General features: G+C 41.5%; 1 protein-coding gene across 1 annotated transcript; it reads left to right on the top strand.

The window, feature by feature from the left end:
* The first annotated feature begins 10226 nt into the window (after positions 1-10226).
* On the top strand, positions 10227-19897 carry LOC137271795 (glycoprotein-N-acetylgalactosamine 3-beta-galactosyltransferase 1-like). The gene is made up of 4 exons (XM_067804198.1): positions 10227-10287; positions 10856-11071; positions 17948-18606; positions 19757-19897. The coding sequence occupies exons 1-4, from the start codon at positions 10227-10229 to the stop codon at positions 19895-19897; spliced, it is 1077 nt and encodes a 358-aa protein (XP_067660299.1).
* The last annotated feature ends 874 nt before the right edge of the window (positions 19898-20771 follow it).

The following is a 20771-nucleotide window of genomic DNA, read 5'->3' as shown; positions in this document are numbered from 1 at the left end:
AAAAATCCATGAAAAAAAAGCCTGCGAAATCAGAGTTCAGACGATTCACTGTCTGCTAAGGACAATATGCAATACACAGCTTCAATCATTGACCACATGCAATTTGAACTTAACACCTCTCAGACTATACGCCATAAACAAAATATATTGATTTATGACTCGTGCCCCCCAAGTCCTGTCTCTGTCACATTATGTAAGTAGGCAGGTGTGATACTTGTACACATGGCATGTTTTTTTTATGTGTGGGGGTTGCAAACTTACTACCTCCATTTTTCTCGGATGACTGTATCTGACGGAAACTGATGCAAACTCTTGTCAGTTTCAAGTCCTGCTTTGTACTTGGACGAATGACAGTTTCCAGTAGTTTTTACACTTATAATTTTGTTTATTTGGTTTTTTTAAAAGCAGCAATGTATATTATATGTCATGAATAAGTGATAATTGTGTTTTAATTATGTTTGATGTTTTGGGTTGCATGTGATCTTTAAATGATACGTTAAAACACCATCAGTGATACTCCAGTCAGTTTTACAGTCCTTTGATGACTGTTATGTCATGAAGCCTATATTGTTGTTATATTGTTTAACAAATTGTATTTATTGTGCAAAATCTTTCTCATCACCATATGGCGGAACTACTGCCGAGGTGGCCTTAGAGTTTACCTCACTCACTCATGATATGATGGGAATCATCTCATAGGCATCTGCTTTTGACAGAGAATGAATATGACGAATGTACTCGTGGTATTTTCGTGGTATTTTCATGTCAAGTTTATAGAGTGTGTTTTATAACTCCCATAATGTATAAGTAATGACTTTCTTATCACTGTGTACACAAACTGCAGCACGCACCAGCTGTGATTTTGCAATGCAAGTATATCTATGGGAATTTTATTACTGAGAGACCGAAAATCAGTGATGACATCAGCTTTTCTGGAAGGCGCCAGGCGTGTCCTACTCTACCGATACTACCTTGACATTTACCTAAATCGGAAAATCTTTACAGCCTGGTAATATGTCTACCTTTGCTGAATGTTGCTCAGAAGTATGTATTTCGGGTAGGTTTGTTAATATTGTTCATCTACCCTCTGTTGCTGAGCCGATGTTAACTCACTCACTCTTGTGTCCATCTCCTGACCATATCTACCCATAAAATGTGAATGAATCTTCAACACTACTTTTGGTTCGGCACAAATTCTTTGTAAATCGTTCTTGTCAATGGGTCTTGATCTGCTCTTCACTATCTAGCCCACATTCCTCTGTGCACTTGAACACGGCAGGAACAGCATAACGTGTTCACGATAGATCGCAGTAAACGTGGTTACTGAAAGAAATAAGTGTAATACACATTAACCATTAATTCATACATGATAATAAGGATAAAATAATCACGCAATGTACAGCCAGCCATATTCCCGCCATCAGTCCTACTGACCAGTAACATTCACCATTACCACCATGACAGAACAGCTACATACCCTACCAACAACCCAAGAAGGCACACTTACTTACTTTCACAATCAAAACAAGCCATGTACATATCCTAACATCATTCAGACATGACAGCTACATACCCTACCAACAACCCAAGAAGGCACACTTACCCACTTTCACAATCAAAACAAGCCATGTACATACCCTAACATCATCCACACATGACAGCTACATACCCTACCAACAACCCAAGAAGGCACACTTACCCACTTTCACAATCAAAACAAGCCATGTACATACCCTAACATCATTCAGACATGACAGCTACATACCCTACCAACAACCCAAGAAGGCACACTTACCCACTTTCACAATCAAAACAAGCCATGTACATACCCTAACAGCATCCACACATGACAGCTACATACCCTACCAACAACCCAAGAAGGCACACTTACCCACTTTCACAACCATAACGAGCCATATATACATACCCTAACATCATCCACACATGACAGCTACATACCCTACCAACAACCCAAGAAGGCACACCTACCCACTTTCACAATCAAAACAAGCCATGTACATACCCTAACATCATTCAGACATGACAGCTACATACCCTATACATACCCCATCACCATCCCAGCAGACCATTCACATATCCCATCACCATCCCCAATAGCCCAGCCACATACCCCATCACCATCCCAGCAGGCCAGTCTCATACCTCATCACCATATCAACAGACTACTCACATACCCCATCACCACCCCAAAAGGCCAGACTTATAACCCCATTATTATTTCGACAGGGCAGCCACATACCTCATCAGCAGCCCTAAAAGATTGTCTTGGATTGTAATTGTACAGTGTTTCTGTTATGTAATGGGGAAAGTCTGTACAACATTAATCGAGTCACAACTTGGAAAATGGATTGAATTTAACGAATTAACATCAGAAAGTCAAGGATTCCGTCACCAATACCGATCATTCATATACCTTATGCTGATCCAAATGTTTGGGTGAAACAAATGGTCGTTTCTACTGCGGATTCATCGACTTTTACAAGCATTTGTCTGTGGACAGGAATAAACTAGCATATGTACTAGTAGAACGTGGATGTCATGGAAACGGTTCTTTCGTTACTTATAAGTATGTACAACTCATTGAAAGGCTATGTTAACGTTGGTAATTCAAGCGTGGAGTAAGACAAGGGGTATCCTCAGTACTTTTCATGCTTTCTATGAATGAATTTATCACTGGACTGTATATGTCTTTTAAGAGTGGAGAGTTCGTTACTCAGGATATAGAATATCTACTGGTATTAATGTTTGCCACATGATTCCTTTTGCCACAGGTGTTATTGGTCTTCAACCACTACTAAGGCTTCTGTTTAAAATGGGGACTAACGCTGAACTAAAGAGAGTCAAATATCATCGCAATTCGAAATGGTGGAACTCTGGAGAAACTGGAGACATGGTTCTTCAGTAATCTGCTTTTAGGAGGTTGTAACTTCCTTTAAACATCTTGGTAACGTGAATCCATCAAGATTTATTTGGACAAAGGCGTCTGGAGCGGTTGCACAACAAACAAAGTCTATCTTATAGTGTTTAGAAACGTTATGAAAAAAAGACAAACAGGAAATAACATGTTTTACACTACGACTGCTTTGTTCTCTGGTGTAGTATAACCAACCAAAATATTGGTTATTTACTATTTTCGCACTACTTTATTCTGTTCGTGTGCTTCATAAAGAGACACGGACATGCAAAAGTTCAAATTAACCTTTATTTCGGAAATTACAATTATGCAACCTTGTCACTGGCCGTAATTCCAACTACCCAGTGTCACATGTGGTCGTCGTGGACGTCGCCCTCGCAGAGCCTTGATGACCCGTTTACTTCCACTGCTCAGAATGTTGCTCACCATCTCATCCTGTTGTTCAACACTTTTATACTCCCTGATTCCATTGCTCCTGTGCCAAGTGGTTTGTGCGATCACCTGCTCATCCACCCCGTTGTCTAGAGAAGAACGAAAATACAGTTAGAAAATATATGTTATCAACTACATATTAGCAGAAATATTGAAAGAAATAATTTCAACTTTATTTTGTATCTTTCCGTTACAAATCCAATAAATACTGTCGAAAATACTAGAACGAATTTTTCGCTACGCTGAAAATAACTGGATTACTTTGGTGGTGGGAGGTGGTGGTGGTTTGCTGGGTGGGGAGGGGGCGGGGGATCAGTCATTGAACATATCCTGCAGGATGGTCGCTTACATAATGTACATGACTCTGTAGGAAACCCACCACCCCACTAGCCATAAATGTATGAACGGTCCCTACGCCTATTGCAGTAGGGACAAATGTTCCGGTTAATTGTTGTCCATTTATTATTAACATATTTGACTTCATATACTATTTACCTGGACGTCTTTCGAGCTTGAGTCTTCACGTTGAGACGTTGAGTCTTCAGAATCATGTTGTCATCTTCATGGTTGGTAGAAGCGACAACATCGTCGCCATCTGATGAAAGGTCGTAGTTGCCGATTTTCAACTGATCACCGGCAATAACTTGAGACGAAGATGTCAGTTCATCATCATCAAGAATATTGACAAAGTAAGACACGTGTTCTCCTCCATTTCACCTAATGGTTTCATGAATACAGGCTCAAAACGACAACGTGGTCGACTGGACATGAGCCACACCACCAATGTTGATACCAACGAACGTGATAACTGTGTACCCACGATAAATTCGGCACGTGACTACAGGTGTGTCGTAGTACCTCTGGTGTGCAACCAAGCAAAACTCGTAACAGCAGAAACTAAATCCCACACTGATGCTGAGTAACAAGAGAGACACAACATTATATTCTATTGTACTATGGTGGGGACGAAACTCCTATCCTTAGATTCTACTTGAAGTCCAAACAAAGAAATTCAGGGAACATCTTGCAAGACATATTGTCTTGTGTTTAATATAGAAAATACGGTTCATTTAATACACGCGCAAGCATTGTGACAAAAGTGAGTAACGTATCAGTGTTAACGTTTATTGCTATTTTTCACCTTGATGGGGAGTTATTTCTTCATTGTCGTAGTGTAAGTAAGTAAGACCCGGGTTCGATTCCCCACATGGGTACAATGTGTGAGGACCATTTTCTGGTGTCCCCCGCCGTGATATTGCTGGAATATTGCTAAAAAGCGGCGTCAAACTAAACTCACTCACTCACTCTAACTTCATAACAATTCTTGAGGGGCATTTAGAAATTGGTACTGAAGTAGAAGACAACATGGATGACAACTTCTTGTTTATTGCATATGTATGTCACAACGTTCCTTCTCCCTTCGTCAGGTGAATTAAATGAATAAGAAGCGTAAGGTGAGAGAACGAGATTTACAGACAACGGATGTATTGTGTACACAAGGACAGATTTTATACCAGCGATTAGCAGATGCGGGTGGATATAAACTTTTATAATTTCGTAAGAGTAGACAGTTTGTTGGATGAGAAAAAATGATTTCATTCTAGTCAGGTGCTAACGGTTACAATCTGATGTCAGTGTCTAATCATTATTACAAAGATATATATTTCAATCTGTCTACTTATCCATAAACTATGAAGCTTGGTATAGACGAACGGAGTCCAGTAGCATATTTCAGAAATTTTAGGAGTATATTGTATACAATTTGTAGCCAAACTTCACACCCATAGGTGAGAATATGCAAAATTAATATGTCAAATGCTTTCAAGAGTGAATCTATCGGCACATTTAAAGTCCGGACTCTTTCCAAGAGGGAGAACATGGCTTTGGTTGCACTATAAGCGAGTTCTTTAATAGCAGTTACCATCAGTTCATTTCTATGGAAAAGGATTCCAAAGCATGTGCAACCATCGCACATTTCAATTATTTGGTGCTCATAGGTAAAAGAAAGTTTGAAGTTACGTGCTAGGCTCGCCCCAAACATTACAACTTTACTTTATAACGTTACTGCAATTCAATTTCCCTAAATTAAGGAAATCCTGGTTTCTGTGTACTTTGTCAGAACCTGTTCATTCAGTCATACCATTGCACTGGAAGAACCGCGAAGGCAACGCTCGTTGAACCATTGAACCATTGAACCATTGAACCATCTGGTAATATATTTTACTGCTCTATTTCTGTGTAATGTATTCCAAACAAGATGTGGGTCCAGATGATCACTGCACATCGATTTAATAACTGTATAACTGTATTAAAGGCCCCAAGGCCGATATTTCGTAAATAAACTGTCTCCTTTTTACCGAGTTTCGCAGGCATTCTCAATTAAATCCCGTGGACCTTCTACAGAATTGCTCTCATCCCGTAGTTTTTCTATGGAACAGCCCATGACTCTGAAATATTCTTATTTTGAAGATAGATATAATACGATCGTAAAATGCACAATGTTCAAAACTTCCAAAACATAGCGCCGATACCTAATTTTGAACATTTGCCAAATAGTTTGGCGATTTTCTCCACTAGACTACGAAGGATCGCATGAAATATCAGATTGCCAGTATGGTCTACGTGCTTTGCCCGTGCAAGGCAAGGTGTCGGATGCTAGTCGCATCCCATCTGGTTTCAACAGTATCTACAGTAAATCACCAAATTAAAAGTATATGTGACATAAAATGACATAAAAATCATACTCTGTCACTCGCTATTTCTAAAACACGGTTACACGAAACACTGACACACTGATGGCTACCGTCCCTAACAATCAAGTCAAGCATTCACCTGAAAACACAATATAGGGTATATGGCAAAAAGGTTCACTGCAGTCAGTCAAGAGCATTCATCACCCACACGGGCACGCATGGAGTTCAGTGAAGGACAGCATTCATGGTCCATTACTATCTGTACATAGATCAGTGAAAGACGAGTTTGACACGTTTGACTGCATATCAGTGTGCACCAGCCTTTCCACAGTCAGATGAGTTGTAGGTTTCACACGTGTGGGCATTTTGAAACGTATCTTTCCGAGACAAAACCCCTACAATGATCAAGGAAAATATTTTCAACCCAACAGCGACATTGATGGAAAATGGCTAAATTCCATCCTGTCACACTCTCTGCTGCTGTGTTAGGTTTAGCAACAATTGCATAAAAACGTACTCTGTCACTCGCTATTTCTAAAACACGGGGCACACGAAGACCTGTGTAGAATAGGTCCTCAGCAACCCATGTTTGTCGTAAGAGGAGACTAACGGAATGGTATTGGTTGACACGTCATCAGTTCCCGGTGGCGTAGACCGATGCTCACGCTGTTGATCACTGGATTGACAGATCCAGACTCGATTATTTACAGATAGCCGCCATATAGTTGGTCGTTTGTTGAGTGCAGCGGAAAGGTAAACTCACTCACTCTAAAAATACTTTATCCGGTAATTACTCCTAATATTGATCACCGTCTTACGAAACATCCATTCAATCGTCCATTCTCTGTTTGCTGCACTATATGCCCAGGGCTTCTTACCCGTTTATAACGCACGTTTAGTGAAACGCAGAAAGATGGCACAGTGGTATCTGTTTGACATATAGGATCCCCTTATCGTTAAATAGAACCAGGCAATCGCGTTGTCACCGTCTTCCTGAATTTCAAACAAACATAACCATACTTAACGTATGTTTTCACAAGGTTTCATTCCATGATGACACATCCTCATGTGACTGAAATACTGTTCACAGCAAACCATCTCACTGATTAGGTTGGAATAATACTATGTTAAATTGGAACTGACCATTATCGAGATGCAGGCCTTCAAGTTTGATATTTCCTGACAAGTATTGTCCCAACGACGTCTAACATTCGTCGAGTAAGTTCTTCGACTGATTCAGCATATCTCTACGTACACAGCTTGTGAAATTACAGTGTTCAGAACAGATGAGACGAAATGAAAATTGGAATGTCCTTATTTAAATAACAGAACACAAATGCACGCAAACTGAAACCCGCATGTCGAACTTTACACAGCAGCATACTATCGTTATCTGGAAAGAGTTGATATATTTGATAGTGGTGAATTTCAACAAAATTATTCACCTGCGTGTATTTCTGATTACCGTCCAAAGGGATTTTACTGTCCGAACTCGCGTTCAAAAAAATTCCCGTCATAAAGCGTACATACCTTTATCATTGTGGATTTAATCTGTAGATATATCTATGACAGGTGCGTCTCAACAAGTAGGGTATGTTAGTAGTATAGGTGACACGCTGGAGCTTTTGTTTGTTTGTTTTTGTTTGTTTTGGTTTTTTTGAATGGGGAATCCTATGTGAAAGTTTTCGGAAAGTTTTCCTTTCATACTTTCTAATACTTTTCCATACCACTAAGGCATAGGCGCACGATAGATAGTATTCTAAAATTGCTGTCACTCTCTCGAAGTCTATTTCGTCCACTTCCGTTGGTAAGTTCATTTCCCCTGCGCGATGATGTACGGACTACGGCAATAGAACGCTGTCCGAGAATATATAAAAATGTACGGGCTTCCCCATGAGTCCGGTATGTCCACGGGATGATATCGCAGTTTCTCTTACTACATCCCAACACGACTTCGTCGTCGAAATGCTTCTATCATAATACTCATGATCAATTCATTTAGAAAACCTGGCGTACAGGATGCTACTGCATTGTAGATGTTATGTATCATTTATGTGTATTGAGAGATATAAAATTTAATAACAAGAACATTCCATAGCGGGTAACGATAAATCACGTGTTGCCTCACAATGCTTCGTGATTTCAATTAGCGCTCAATACCGTGACCAAAACCTCTCACGATGCGTGCATGTATTGATAAAATATGTCTTACCTCATTTTTTCCCCTGGTGTTCCATTTTCAATGCTTTGCGATTTAGATGATGGCTCAGTACCATGCCCCTGTATTATGATCCATGTCTGTGGGACATTACTTCAGATGATGGTTTTGTGGAACCTGTGCATGATAAGACTTTTGAACATGATTCTTTATTCCTTACAGCGTCCCACTGATGAAGGTATCGGCTTGTGCGTCCTTGACATTTTTGAAACGGTGGACGCGCATATAAACCAAACGCCCGGTAATTTTAAAATGCACAAATGGCATAAATAAATAAATTAATTAAATATGCGGTTTCTTACTGTACCTTTCGTTAGTTGTTGTTGAATAGTTGTGAATATGTATTAACTCGAGAACAGGAGCTTTGGTCATTATGTACAGTGATAGATAGCGGTAGTTTCATGACCACAGTCTATAGTCTCAGTCCCGGCACCAAAATGTCTTGTATATTATCATGGTTAGTTCGTGTAGTGCACTCGTCTTCTTAGGAGACATCTTTATCTTCACAACACACTTTCCGCTATGGGTCAGAACACGATGGTATGTGTATTTCAATTTGGTTTTGCAATACACACAAGTAAACAGTCCTTGATAATCTTCACCGTTTGCGTCCACTGGTAGCAGACCCGAACACGTATTACACAGGTAGGACATGCTAAAGTGAAAGGCTCTCGAATGGCGTTGTGGCACGCGTAACACTCCTCTTTGATGAGATGATGAACCCCATATAACTCTTAAGACTCTGAGAACATAAATAATTAACTACCAATATCATTCACATTTTACTGTCGTTTCAATTTCTACAGTTCGCGTGTTCTGTTCATACTACAAGACCACGCGTGTATCTGTCTATTTAAGAGCAGTCTCATTAAAATACTTTTAGCTACGTCTCGATGTCGGATGTCTGTGTAGTCTTTTCACTTGTTACCCGGATGGTCATGAGCAATGATCTGTTTATTGTACGGTTGGGCGTATGTGTATTTCGCGATAGGTAGTATCGCGGGCTGGTGTTTGCCGAACTCGGCGATCTGTGTAATTGTGGGCGGTGTTTGCTCGCCGCGGCAGAACGCACTAATTGGGGACCTCTTTTTCCCGAAAACTTTAACATAGGAATCCCCATTCAAAAAACAAAAACAATTTACCATTTATGTTTTTTGAACCGTGAGAGCCAGATTGCTTTCTGGCGTATCATGATGTCTGGATACATCATAAAATGTTTATAACTACCTTCATTAAGTTATTAAGCAAGTCCTTTGATGACTGTTAGTAGGCTAATAGTATGTTTCTACTCAAAATCATTCGGTATTGGACACAAGACTCGCAACATAAAACCCATCGTCGTTATCAGTTTGCATTAACCGTGAGTTGGTTACGCGTACTGGGTAGAAGAAGTGCGTCCGTACCAGATCACCAAACCTTACTCGTTTTCAGGTTTGCACGATATCCAGAGCTCCGTTTGTCAGAGCGCGCTGCAAAACAGAGCACGCTGCACGACGTATTTGCAAGGATTAGAAGGAGCGTAGTGTTGCAATATTCAAGTGATTAGATTATCACAAAATGTCTATACATATTTTATGTATCCAGTTGAATGAGTTGATCTTAAACTTCTGGATTGGCTATTGTTGTATAGGACGATAGGACGCCAGTCATCAGGAAAGGGGACTGATGTGTAATCAATATTTTGAATTGTGTTGGCTGATGCTCTGACTGCGACAAGAACGGTTATCTTTGCTTAAAACGCGTGTGAATAATTTACTGTGAAACATGTGAATACGTCACTCATTCACTCACCTATCCCTATCACTCACTCACTCACATGCTATGTCGTCTTGTGTTAACGCCACCGTTTCTAGAACGCCTATGTAAAAGGCATTTCGATGTACGTTCTTCTCCTTACAAAGTGTTACCAAATGATCGTTAATGTTCTGAATTGAGCAAAAGATCCAATATGGATTTGACCGTCGTAGACATCTATTTAGGATCTTCCTTTGAGGAAGAGTGTGGTTTCAGTATGTCATATCGCGCACACCTTCTAAGAGCCAAAATATACATGTGACAGTCAACATCAAGAAACTATACCAAATTAGTGTCTTAAGATATTAGGTTGCGTTGTTCACATTTAGATAAGGTCTTGTGTCCGCGTGCGAGTGTGTGTTTGTGTGTGTTTGCACAATTACACGAAACACAGACACACTGACGGCTACCGTCCCTAACAATCAAGTGAAGTATTCCTCTGAAAACACAATATAGGTTATAAGAGAAAGAGGTTCACTGCAGTCAGTCAAGTGCATCCATCTTCGACGGGTAGTCACCCACTCGGGTACAGTTCAGTGAAGGACAACATTTATCGACAATTACTGTCTGCACATAGATCAGTGAAAGACTTTAGAATAAAATGACATGTTTGACAAGTTTGACTGCATATCAGTGTGTACCAGCGCCTTCGTAGCCAGAGGAGTTGTATTTTACACAGGTGCAGGCAAAAGCCCTGATCAAGGAAAATATCTTCAACCCACCAGCAACACTGATGAAAAATGGCTAAGTGCTGTCCTGTCACTCTATTTGCTGCTCTGTTAGGTTTCACAGTGTTGGCGTCCACTTGCTTCGTGCTCTTTAAAATGGAACGTTCTGACTTTCATTTCGTCTCGTCAATTTTGAACACTGTCCATTCACAACATGTTCATTCAAGGGAGGTGCTGAATCTATCGAAAAGCCTCCATGAAGGATTTCAGAAGTCGTTGGGACAATACCTGTCTGGAAATAAGAAACTTGACGACTTACATCTCCTTAAAGGTCAGTTCAAATTTGACAATACAGTATAATAATTAGGTTATGCCACGGCAGAGTGTATTCGAGTCAGGTGTCATACCATTGTACAAGGTTTTGTTTGACTCACTATAGCAGTGTCATCAGTACTACTGAGCCGAAGCTGAGTAACATAAAGTTTTAGTCTGATTATTACGTTTTAAGTATTACAATCCACCAGGCCTGTCACATAACTCGTCACTGGTACGGACCAGTTTTAACGGGACGCACTACTTCTACTCAGTACGCGTAACCAACTCACGGTTAATGCAAACTGATAACGACGATGGGTTTTGTGTCCAATAACGAATGATTTTGTGTAGAAACATACTATTAGTCTACTAACAGTCATCAAAGGAATAAAGTACTCATATATCCAACCGTACAACAAACAAATCATTGCTCATGACCATCCGGGTAACAAGTGAAAAAACTACACAGACGTCCAACATCGAGTCGTAGCTAAAAGCATTTTAATGAGACCGCTCTTAAATAGACAGATACACGCGTGGTCTTGTAGTATAAACAGAACACGCGAACTGTAGAAATTGAAACGACAGTAAAATGTGAATGATATTGGTAGTTAATTATTTATGTTCTCAGAGTCTTAAGAGTTATATGGGGTTCATCATCTCATCAAAGAGGAGTGTTACGCGTGCCACAACGCCATTCGAGAGCCTTTCACTTTAGCATGTCCTACCTGTGTAATACGTGTTCGGGTCTGCTACCAGTGGACGCAAACGGTGGAGATTATCAAGGACTGTTTACTTGTGTGTATTGCAAAACCAAATTGAAATACACATACCATCGTGTTCTGACCCATAGCGGAAAGTGTGTTGTGAAGATAAAGATGTCTCCTAAGAAGACACACTCGTGCACTACTAACCATGATAATATACAAGACATTTTGGTGCCGATACTGAAACTTACACGACGAATATTAGACGTCGTTGGGACAATACTTGTCTGGAAATATCAAATTTGAAGGCCTGCATCTCGATAATGGTCAGTTCCAATTTAACATAATACTATTCCAACCTAATCAGTGAGATGGTTTGCTGTGAACAGTATTTCAGTCACATGAGGGTGTGCCATCATGGAATGAAACCTTGCGAAAACATACGTTAAGTATGGTTATGTTTGTTTGAAATTCAGGAAGACGGTGACAACGCGATTGCCTGGTTCTATTTAACGATAAGGGGATCCTATATGTCAAACAGATACCACTGTGCCATCTTTCTGCGTTTCACTAAACGTGCGTTATAAACGGGTAAGAAGCCCTGGGCATATAGTGCAGCAAACAGAGAGTGGACGATTGAATGGATGTTTCGTATGACGGTGATCAATATTAGGAGTAATTACCGGATAAAGTATTTTAGAGTGAGTGAGTGAGTTTACCTTTCCGCTGCACTCAACAAACGACCAACTATATGGCGGCTATCTGTAAATAATCGAGTCTGGATCTGTCAATCCAGTGATCAACAGCTTGAGCATCTGTCTACGCAACTGGGAACTGATGACGTGTCAACCAAGACAACGGGCCTTACCACCCATTCCGTTAGTCTCCTCTTACGACAAACATGGGTTGCTGAGGACCTATTCTACACAGGTCTTCGTGTGCCCCGTGTTTTAGAAATAGCGAGTGACAGAGTACGTTTTTATGCAATTGTTGCTAAACCTAACACAGCAGCAGAGAGTGTGACAGGATGGAATTTAGCCATTTTCCATCAATGTCGCTGTTGAGCTGAAAATATTTTCCTTGATCATTGTAGGGATTTTGTCTCGGAAAGATACGTTTCAAGATGCCTGCAAATGTGAAACCTACAACTCATCTGACTAAGGAAAGGCTGATGCACACTGATATGCAGTCAAACGTGTCAAACTCGTCTTTCACTGATCTATGTACAGACAGTAATGGACCATGAATGCTGTCCTTCACTGAACTCCATGCGTGCCCGTGTGGGTGATGAATGCACTTGACTGACTGCAGTGAACCTCTTTGCCTTATACCCTAGATTGTGTTTTCAGGTGAATGCTTGACTTGATTGTTAGGGACGGTAGCCATCAGTGTGTCAGTGTTTCGTGTAACCGTGTTTTAGAAATAGCGAGTGACAGAGTGTGCTATTTATGTCATTGTTAATCCAGCGTTTGAACCGACCAAAGATGTACTTTACACATATACTTTTAATTTGGTGATTTACTGTAGATACTGTTGAAACCAGATGGGATGCGACTAGCATCCGACACCTTGCCTTGCACGGGCAACGCACGTAGACCATACTGGCAATCTGATATTTCATGCGATCCTTCGTAGTCTAGTGGAGAAAATCGCCAAACTATTTGGCAAATGTTCAAAACTAGGTATCGGCGCTATGTTTTGGAAGTTTTGAACATTGTGCATTTTACGATCGTATTATATGTATCTTCAAAATATGGGGTGATGGGGTATTTGGCTGGACGGTTGGGATGGTGATAAGATATATGCCTGGTCTGTCGGGATGGTGATGTGAAATGTGTCTGGTCTGTTTAGATGGTGATGGAGTATGTGACTGGCCTACTGTGATGGTGACGAGTTATGTGACAGGCCTGGTGGGTTTTAATACGTAAAACGTAATAACCAGACTAAAACTTTATGTTACTCAGCTTCGGCTCAGTATTATTGATTACACCGCTATAGTGAGTAAAAAAAAAACCCTTGTACAATGGTACCCCATCACCATCCCACCCGTCCAGCCACATATCCCATCACCACCCCAATAGACCAGCCAAATACCCCATCACCACCCCAACAGACCAGCCACATATCACATCACCGTCCCAACAGTCCAGTCAAATACCCCATCACCACCCCAACAGACCAGCCACATACCGCATCACCATCCCAATAGACCAGCCACAAACCGCTTCACCATCTCAACAGACCATTCTCATCCCATATCACCACCCCAACAAGCCAGCCACATACCGGATCACCATCTCAACATACCATTCTCATCCCATATCACCACCCCAACAAGCCAGCCACATACCGGATCACCATCCCAACAGACCATTCTCATCCCATATCACCACCCCAACAAGCCAGCCACATACCGCATCACCATCCCAACAGACCACTCTCATCCCATATCACCACCCCAACAAGCCAGCCACATACCGCATCACCATCGTTATCCTCTGCGACGCTATCAGATTCAATGTCACTTTTTATTTCAGGCATATCTATCAAAGCAGGATCGCTTTCATCTTGGCTTTCAGGAGGAGTTTGTTTTTATTTTTGAGAAAGGAGTGCTTCGTGGAAAGATTTATATCCCCTAGGGTGTATAACATTTTGAAACAGAGGTGCCCCTTTAAAGTACTTGGTATAGTCCACCGTAAAGATGAACGTATTACGCAGTAGATCTTCCTACCTCAGTGTAAGTCTTCTCTCAATCCATTCTTGTGTTCGTCCCTGTCACTTGTACTGTTTTCTCTGCAGTTTCATCTTGTCCAGAAACATGTCGTACACCAGCTTCCAGATGCGTTGTAAACTTACATTTTGCCACTCCTCGGCTTCCGTATCAGTGACTGTTGGCTTCCTATGAGGAGGTTTGACGGCCAGACCACTGCCTTTCTGCGAAGAGGGTGGGTCGTCATAGTTACTGTCATCGTCATCACTCTCGAGTTTAGCGTGCTTTCTCTTGGGTTGAAGGCTATTGGCCGGACACCACTGTTTGATATGTCGCTGTAGATCGGGCATGTTATCTATCAGCACCCCGCAATGTCCCCAAGCCGTGGCCATATTCAATGATGTCTCACTGCTCGTGTCTGAATCAGTTTCAGTTTGAATGAGCTGATATTGAGGCAGTCTCTCTTCTTGTCAGAGGACTATCCAGAGATTCTGTTGTAGTCATCTTCTCCCTAGGCAGATCAGGTTCAGACTGAACTTTGGCTGGCTCGTTTTCCTCGTTGAGATTGACCTGCAGTCGATCCTTATCCTTGGTGGTAGGTTTTAGATGACCGAGTTGCCCATAAGCTGTTTCAGCAACGTTTTCATACACACCTTTTCATACATAGCCATAAAGTGGTCCATATGTTCGGGGAAAATTCTACGGTCAAAGAGTTTGATTTGCTGTTTATCTGAAACAGACTAACATAATGTGTGTTCAAAGCAACGTCTCTCGATTCTGTATCGTCTCGGAAACATATTTGTTTACCAAGAGAACGATCAATGCAGTGATGGGCGGTTTGAGTAAACATCCGTGAAATACGCTTATCGTGCTTTGCTTCGGCCAGAAAATCATCCAACACTAATGCGTTCCGTTGGCCACCATCGAAGTAGTCCTCGCCCAAGATATTGTAAGGAATTCCTTTTACAAAGGTCACTTGACAAGGTGCTCGCTGATGACCTGATATAAGGGTTGTCATTGAGTATAACACCAAACAATGCGGATATGTTGGCGTTGGACCAGATCATGTTGTAGCATGTGAGAGATAAATACGGACTTTCCACACCCACTGGGTCCGAGCACGAGAACACTGGAGGGAATCAGGAACCTGAACTGTTCTTGCTGCTAGTCCTCTTGGCGAGGGGAAGGAGGGTGTCTCTGTCTCTTGGGGAGAAGGAGAAGGAGGTTGGTGTCTCTCTTGAGGAGGGGCACTACCTACGGGATGGGTGTCGGTATCGAGAGGAGCGTGCATCTGCTTCCAATGTCTCTGCAGATTACCGTTTGGTGTGAAGCTCTTCCCACAGTCCAGGTAGTCACTCCCATCATGATCCTATACAAGGGTTCAGAGGGGTTCAAGCGTTCATTTATACTGTTGACGTTTCAAGTCAGCTTCGGTTCGTTTGAAAGCAGCTTTTGTCCGATTCACTGTTTCGTGGAAGAGCTGGACGGGACTGAAAACACCTTTTATAAACTGACGGTCAAAAGAAACTAACCAAATTTCTGACTGGTACCTGCGTTTAATGCATCTTCGTAATCGCTTCATCACTGTGACGTCATCAGAAGCAACATCGTTGCGTCATGTGATCAGTCGAAGAACAGTTACCAGACGACTGAGACATTATGGTATTCGTGCTTATCGACCATTCCGTGGGATGACCTTGACCCCTCGTCATCGACGTGACAGGATGAGGTGGGCCCGCACTGTGTAGCATTGGCAGAACCGGAATTGGCAACGAATTCTGATGAAGGCCGTTTTCAGTTATTCCGTGCAGATGGTCGTTTTCGAGTCAACCGTCGTGCTGAATTCAAGATTCCTTTCGGTGGTGGACGTGGTGTGACATTTGCAGAGATTTGACGATACAGCTGGTAGTTTTCGATGCAAACTTAACAGCCCAGCGTTACATTGATCAAGGTTTGCGTCCTGTTGTGCTGCCACGTTTACAGCAACGTCAGGCCCCATACTGCCAGGATTGCACAGGACTTTTTCCAGCATAATAACGCGAATGTTCTGCCATGGCCAGTTCGACCCCAGACCCCTCGACGATTGAACACTTGTGGGATCACCAGACAAATTCGTTCACGTAACCCAACACTTGCAAATCGTCAAGTCTTGGTAAATGCATTGGTAGTGGAGTGGCAAGCCATAGGAAACAACGTTATTCGGCGACTGATTAACTCTGTTAGACGTCGTGTGCAAGCATGCCTCAATGCGTATGGAAAACATACCCGTTACTGACATTGAACTGTATCTGATAATGACTCCTCTAAACTGATCTGATCAGTATAAGTCTCTTAACAAACAGCAAATTTACAAATCACAACTTCTTCATTTCAACGTCTTTACATTTCTAATGTTAACCACACATGCTGTATTTTTCCTGAATATCCTTTGACAAATGAGCTGTTGAACCACGAATAACATAACTTTTGACATTCCTTCTTGTTACTTTTTCCCCGAGACAAATGTGTATTAGTATAGTTTCTTTTGCCCGCCAGTTTATATCTGTGAATGAGCGGGTGAGACCCCAGGCTACAGTCAGTGGGTTGTCCCCCTGTTGTGTGGTAACCAGAGAATCTGACGTACTAGGGTAGGATCTTTTGAGGGTGAGAGATAATCCTGAGTTATATAATCTTCTTCACCACAATATTCATGTGAGAATACATTCATGTGCTGCGAAAAAGATTTCTTAGTATTCTATTACAAAGTTTCTGTGAGAACCTTCCTTCTTATTCACTGAGGTTTTTTGGTCAGCATTGCTGGACTTGCTCATGTGATTTGGCACTTAATCGATATGTTTAATCGATATGTTTCACAGCTGACTGGGTACTGCATACTTCGATATTGACATTTTTTATCCTTTTAGGCTTTCCCCCATGGGGTCACACTCAAACGATAACCATATCACTTCAGCGCAACTGTGAATTGTAGTATGACGGCTGTCTGATGCAGAGGTGATATACCGGCTACTATAGAACTGTGGATACACGAATCCAACTATACGCCAATGATTTCAGACCATATCTATGTACCTTAATGGTAACTGACACAAATACAATACAGATAATGATGATGTGACATGTAACAGTGTAAGGTAGAATGACCCTAAACTATCTGACATATATAGATGCATAACATTCCTAAGATCAGATGATTACCCTTGGCAACCATATGATCAATGACAGAACTTGATCGATTGAAGAACGTGATTCGGGTATGTAGTCAAAATGCCAAGCAAATCAATACATTTCATTGTCTTGGAAAACCCAAATGCATGTAATTTGCATTTAATTTTGCGGACGTCAGTTTGATGTTTTAGACTGTAGACTGTGTGAATCCCGATTATGTTGTCTATCGGGAGTATATATCTTCCACTACCGCTGTTCGAAGTTATTTGCCAAAGTAGCTCAAGAGCTTCTATGTTCTCTATTTGAACAGATAACGATGACGTATCCAAGGTTCTATATCAAAAGGAGAAAGTGCTCTGCTGCATTTTGACGTCACCAAAGAACCTAGCTGTTAAAGCACGTGTAGTTCGTGACACGTGGGCCAGGCGCTGCAACAAAGTCCTCTTCATGAGCTCAGTGACAAATAGAAAGTTCCCTACTATTGGATTAAACGTGTCGGAAGGACGAGAACATTTGACGGCCAAAACAATGCAGGCTTTCCGTTACATTTACAAAAACCACTTTAATGATGCTGATTGGTTCATGAAAGCTGACGATGATACATATGTTATCTTAGAAAATCTCCGCTTTTTCTTGACGTCCCAAAATAAATCCAAACCTGCGTATTTTGGCCAAAATATCAAGCTTTATATGAAACAAGGATACTACCAGGGCGGAGCAGGGTATGTGCTGAGTAAGGAGGCGTTGAGAAGATATGGTGAGAAGGGTCACGATCCTAGGCTGTGCAAGCGTGATGGCGGTTCAGAAGATGTAGAGTTCGGCAGATGTATGCAGAACCTGGGGGTGAGGATAGTCGAGACAACAGACGTCCTCGGGAGGACCAGATTCCATAGCTTTCAGCCTGAGGCTCATTTTGAGGGTATATACCCAAAATGGTATCGCAAGTACGTTGCGACTGGCACTAAGAAGGTAAGGCAAACGAAATGGTATATTTAAAGGGAATCTGTATATATGTCATCAAAATCAATATACCTTGGTAAACTCTTTTGAGGAGTTCGTCGGGTGAATCAACCTGCCAGCATCGGCATTATAGTCCTTCTTTGAACTGTCTCAAAAGAAGCCGTTTGTGCCGGATGTTTTAAATAAGCCGGTTCTGCACCACTCAATTTAGGTAACTACAGTGTCATGTTGGTGAAGGACACAGAGGTGAAGCATGAACTATTGTTTTAAAAAACACTAACATTTTCTCAGTGATTTTTGTAGTTACTATGTATTATTTTGTGAAATTCAGCTGACAATCCACAGCTTTACACGTGCCAGAAAAAAGCAATGACCACCTCAGTCTGCTCTTTTCGAACATAGGAAGCTAAACAGACTAAACCCAGTCTAGTGAAAATGTTTAGTTTAGGCCGCACTCATCCAGTGCTGCTTTAAGGCCGTCACCTACTTTACGATATGGGTCACTTTCGGCACATATCATCAGTATAATTGCTGGATGGCTGTAAACTTAAAAGAGCAAAACAGATTACACAAAACCATCCAATCACAGCTGTCAGAAGATTCAATCTGCATTGATGGCTAAATTGCGGATTCTAACCTGATGTAGTGTAACATGTGGAAAAGTTAAAAAAACCCATCTGTACTGAGCAAATCTGTCATTCGTCAATGGTATATATACATTCATTTTCCTATAAAAAGCATGGCCATTGGATTAAACGTCAACAGGAGAATACAACGCTTTGTTTCACGAAAATGGTTTTAAGAATCACATAACGTATGTTTCATTAATGTTTTGGAAAACGAAAGTCGGTCTTAATTTGTGTCATAATCCATGCATCAGAGGAGTTCATTTACTTTTCACAAGAGAATGGGATCATGGGTAAATTCTATGCATGTCCGAGGCAGCCGAAATCATACCAGTTCAAATATATTTTAAACATTTTTACCAGATCTTAAAACCTCAAACCTGTAACAACAAAGACACTAATGTCATCATTAGTTGAAACACGAATGAAACAGTTATAATTATGATAATTCTTGAGTAATAGTCATGGAATGAAAGTCGACATCTAAGTATTCACTGGCTCAAAGTAATGATCTCACAAATGATATGTTCCAGGGTATAGACAGCGTTTCCGACTACACCATATCCTTCCACCACGTGCCGCCACCGCAGATGTACGCGCTGGAGTTCTACACCTACCACTTACGACCGTATGGCATTGTGCACGGCACCAAGGAGCTCAACAGAAAAAACTAACTGGCTTAATTGGGACATCAGGGGATCGATGCATACGTGAAGTGCCACAACAAATGTTATTCTGACGTCTTGGTCGATAGCGTAGTTATATCAATACACTATTGTGGTGATGCAATAAAGCCCGCACTTACTTTGTATTTACCAACATTTGGCACAAATGAAAATAGGTGCTTTTTACTTATCATAGTATAGTCTTTGACATATACTCCGGAAAGTTCTTAGTGAGGTCGACTAGGCAGAGTCTAGAGGGGTCAAGGGCCCTTAGATGATGACTAGCCTTACAAGCCTGACTCTGCCAGGATCACCCGAACCCTCTCCGCTGCATTTTTCATATGCATATTTATGATGGTTAGCATGGTAAACACCGTCCTGTCCGTTACATCTCAGCAGAGTTCCTGCAAAGGGTCATGGAAAAAGCCCAAGTCTAAAACAGCTCCGCATTCTCTTCCCTCAGGGGTTTCTTGTCATATCTTCCCTGTGAGAGAAGAGAATGACAGCTCCAGGGCCTAATGGCATTCGAAACCGGTACTGGAAACCGTTCCCCTGTGTCCAAGCACCATTACTTTACTGTTTCAATTCTCTCGTGGAATGTGTGACTTAATATTTCAGCCAAGTTCAGCTCCAAACAGATTGATCAAGAACATCGTGGTCCTATGATAACTCCTCATATCATCAAGGATGTGAGGACACCTCACACTATGAAGCACTATGACAGCCCTGTACAGACAGACATTCCTGCCCTCTCGTGACTACCGGTGACATTAATCATGATAATCATCTGATGACAGCTGATGACATCAAGGATGTTGGGACCAAAGAGGCTGTCAATACTACTTTCTGCAACTGTTGTCATGGGACAATTGTTCATGCCATC

Source organism: Haliotis asinina, chromosome 1 (assembly GCF_037392515.1).
Source record: "Haliotis asinina isolate JCU_RB_2024 chromosome 1, JCU_Hal_asi_v2, whole genome shotgun sequence".
Taxonomy (NCBI): domain Eukaryota; kingdom Metazoa; phylum Mollusca; class Gastropoda; order Lepetellida; family Haliotidae; genus Haliotis; species Haliotis asinina.
Note: the sequence above shows the minus strand (reverse complement) of the source record. Positions and strands in the feature narration are given on the sequence as shown.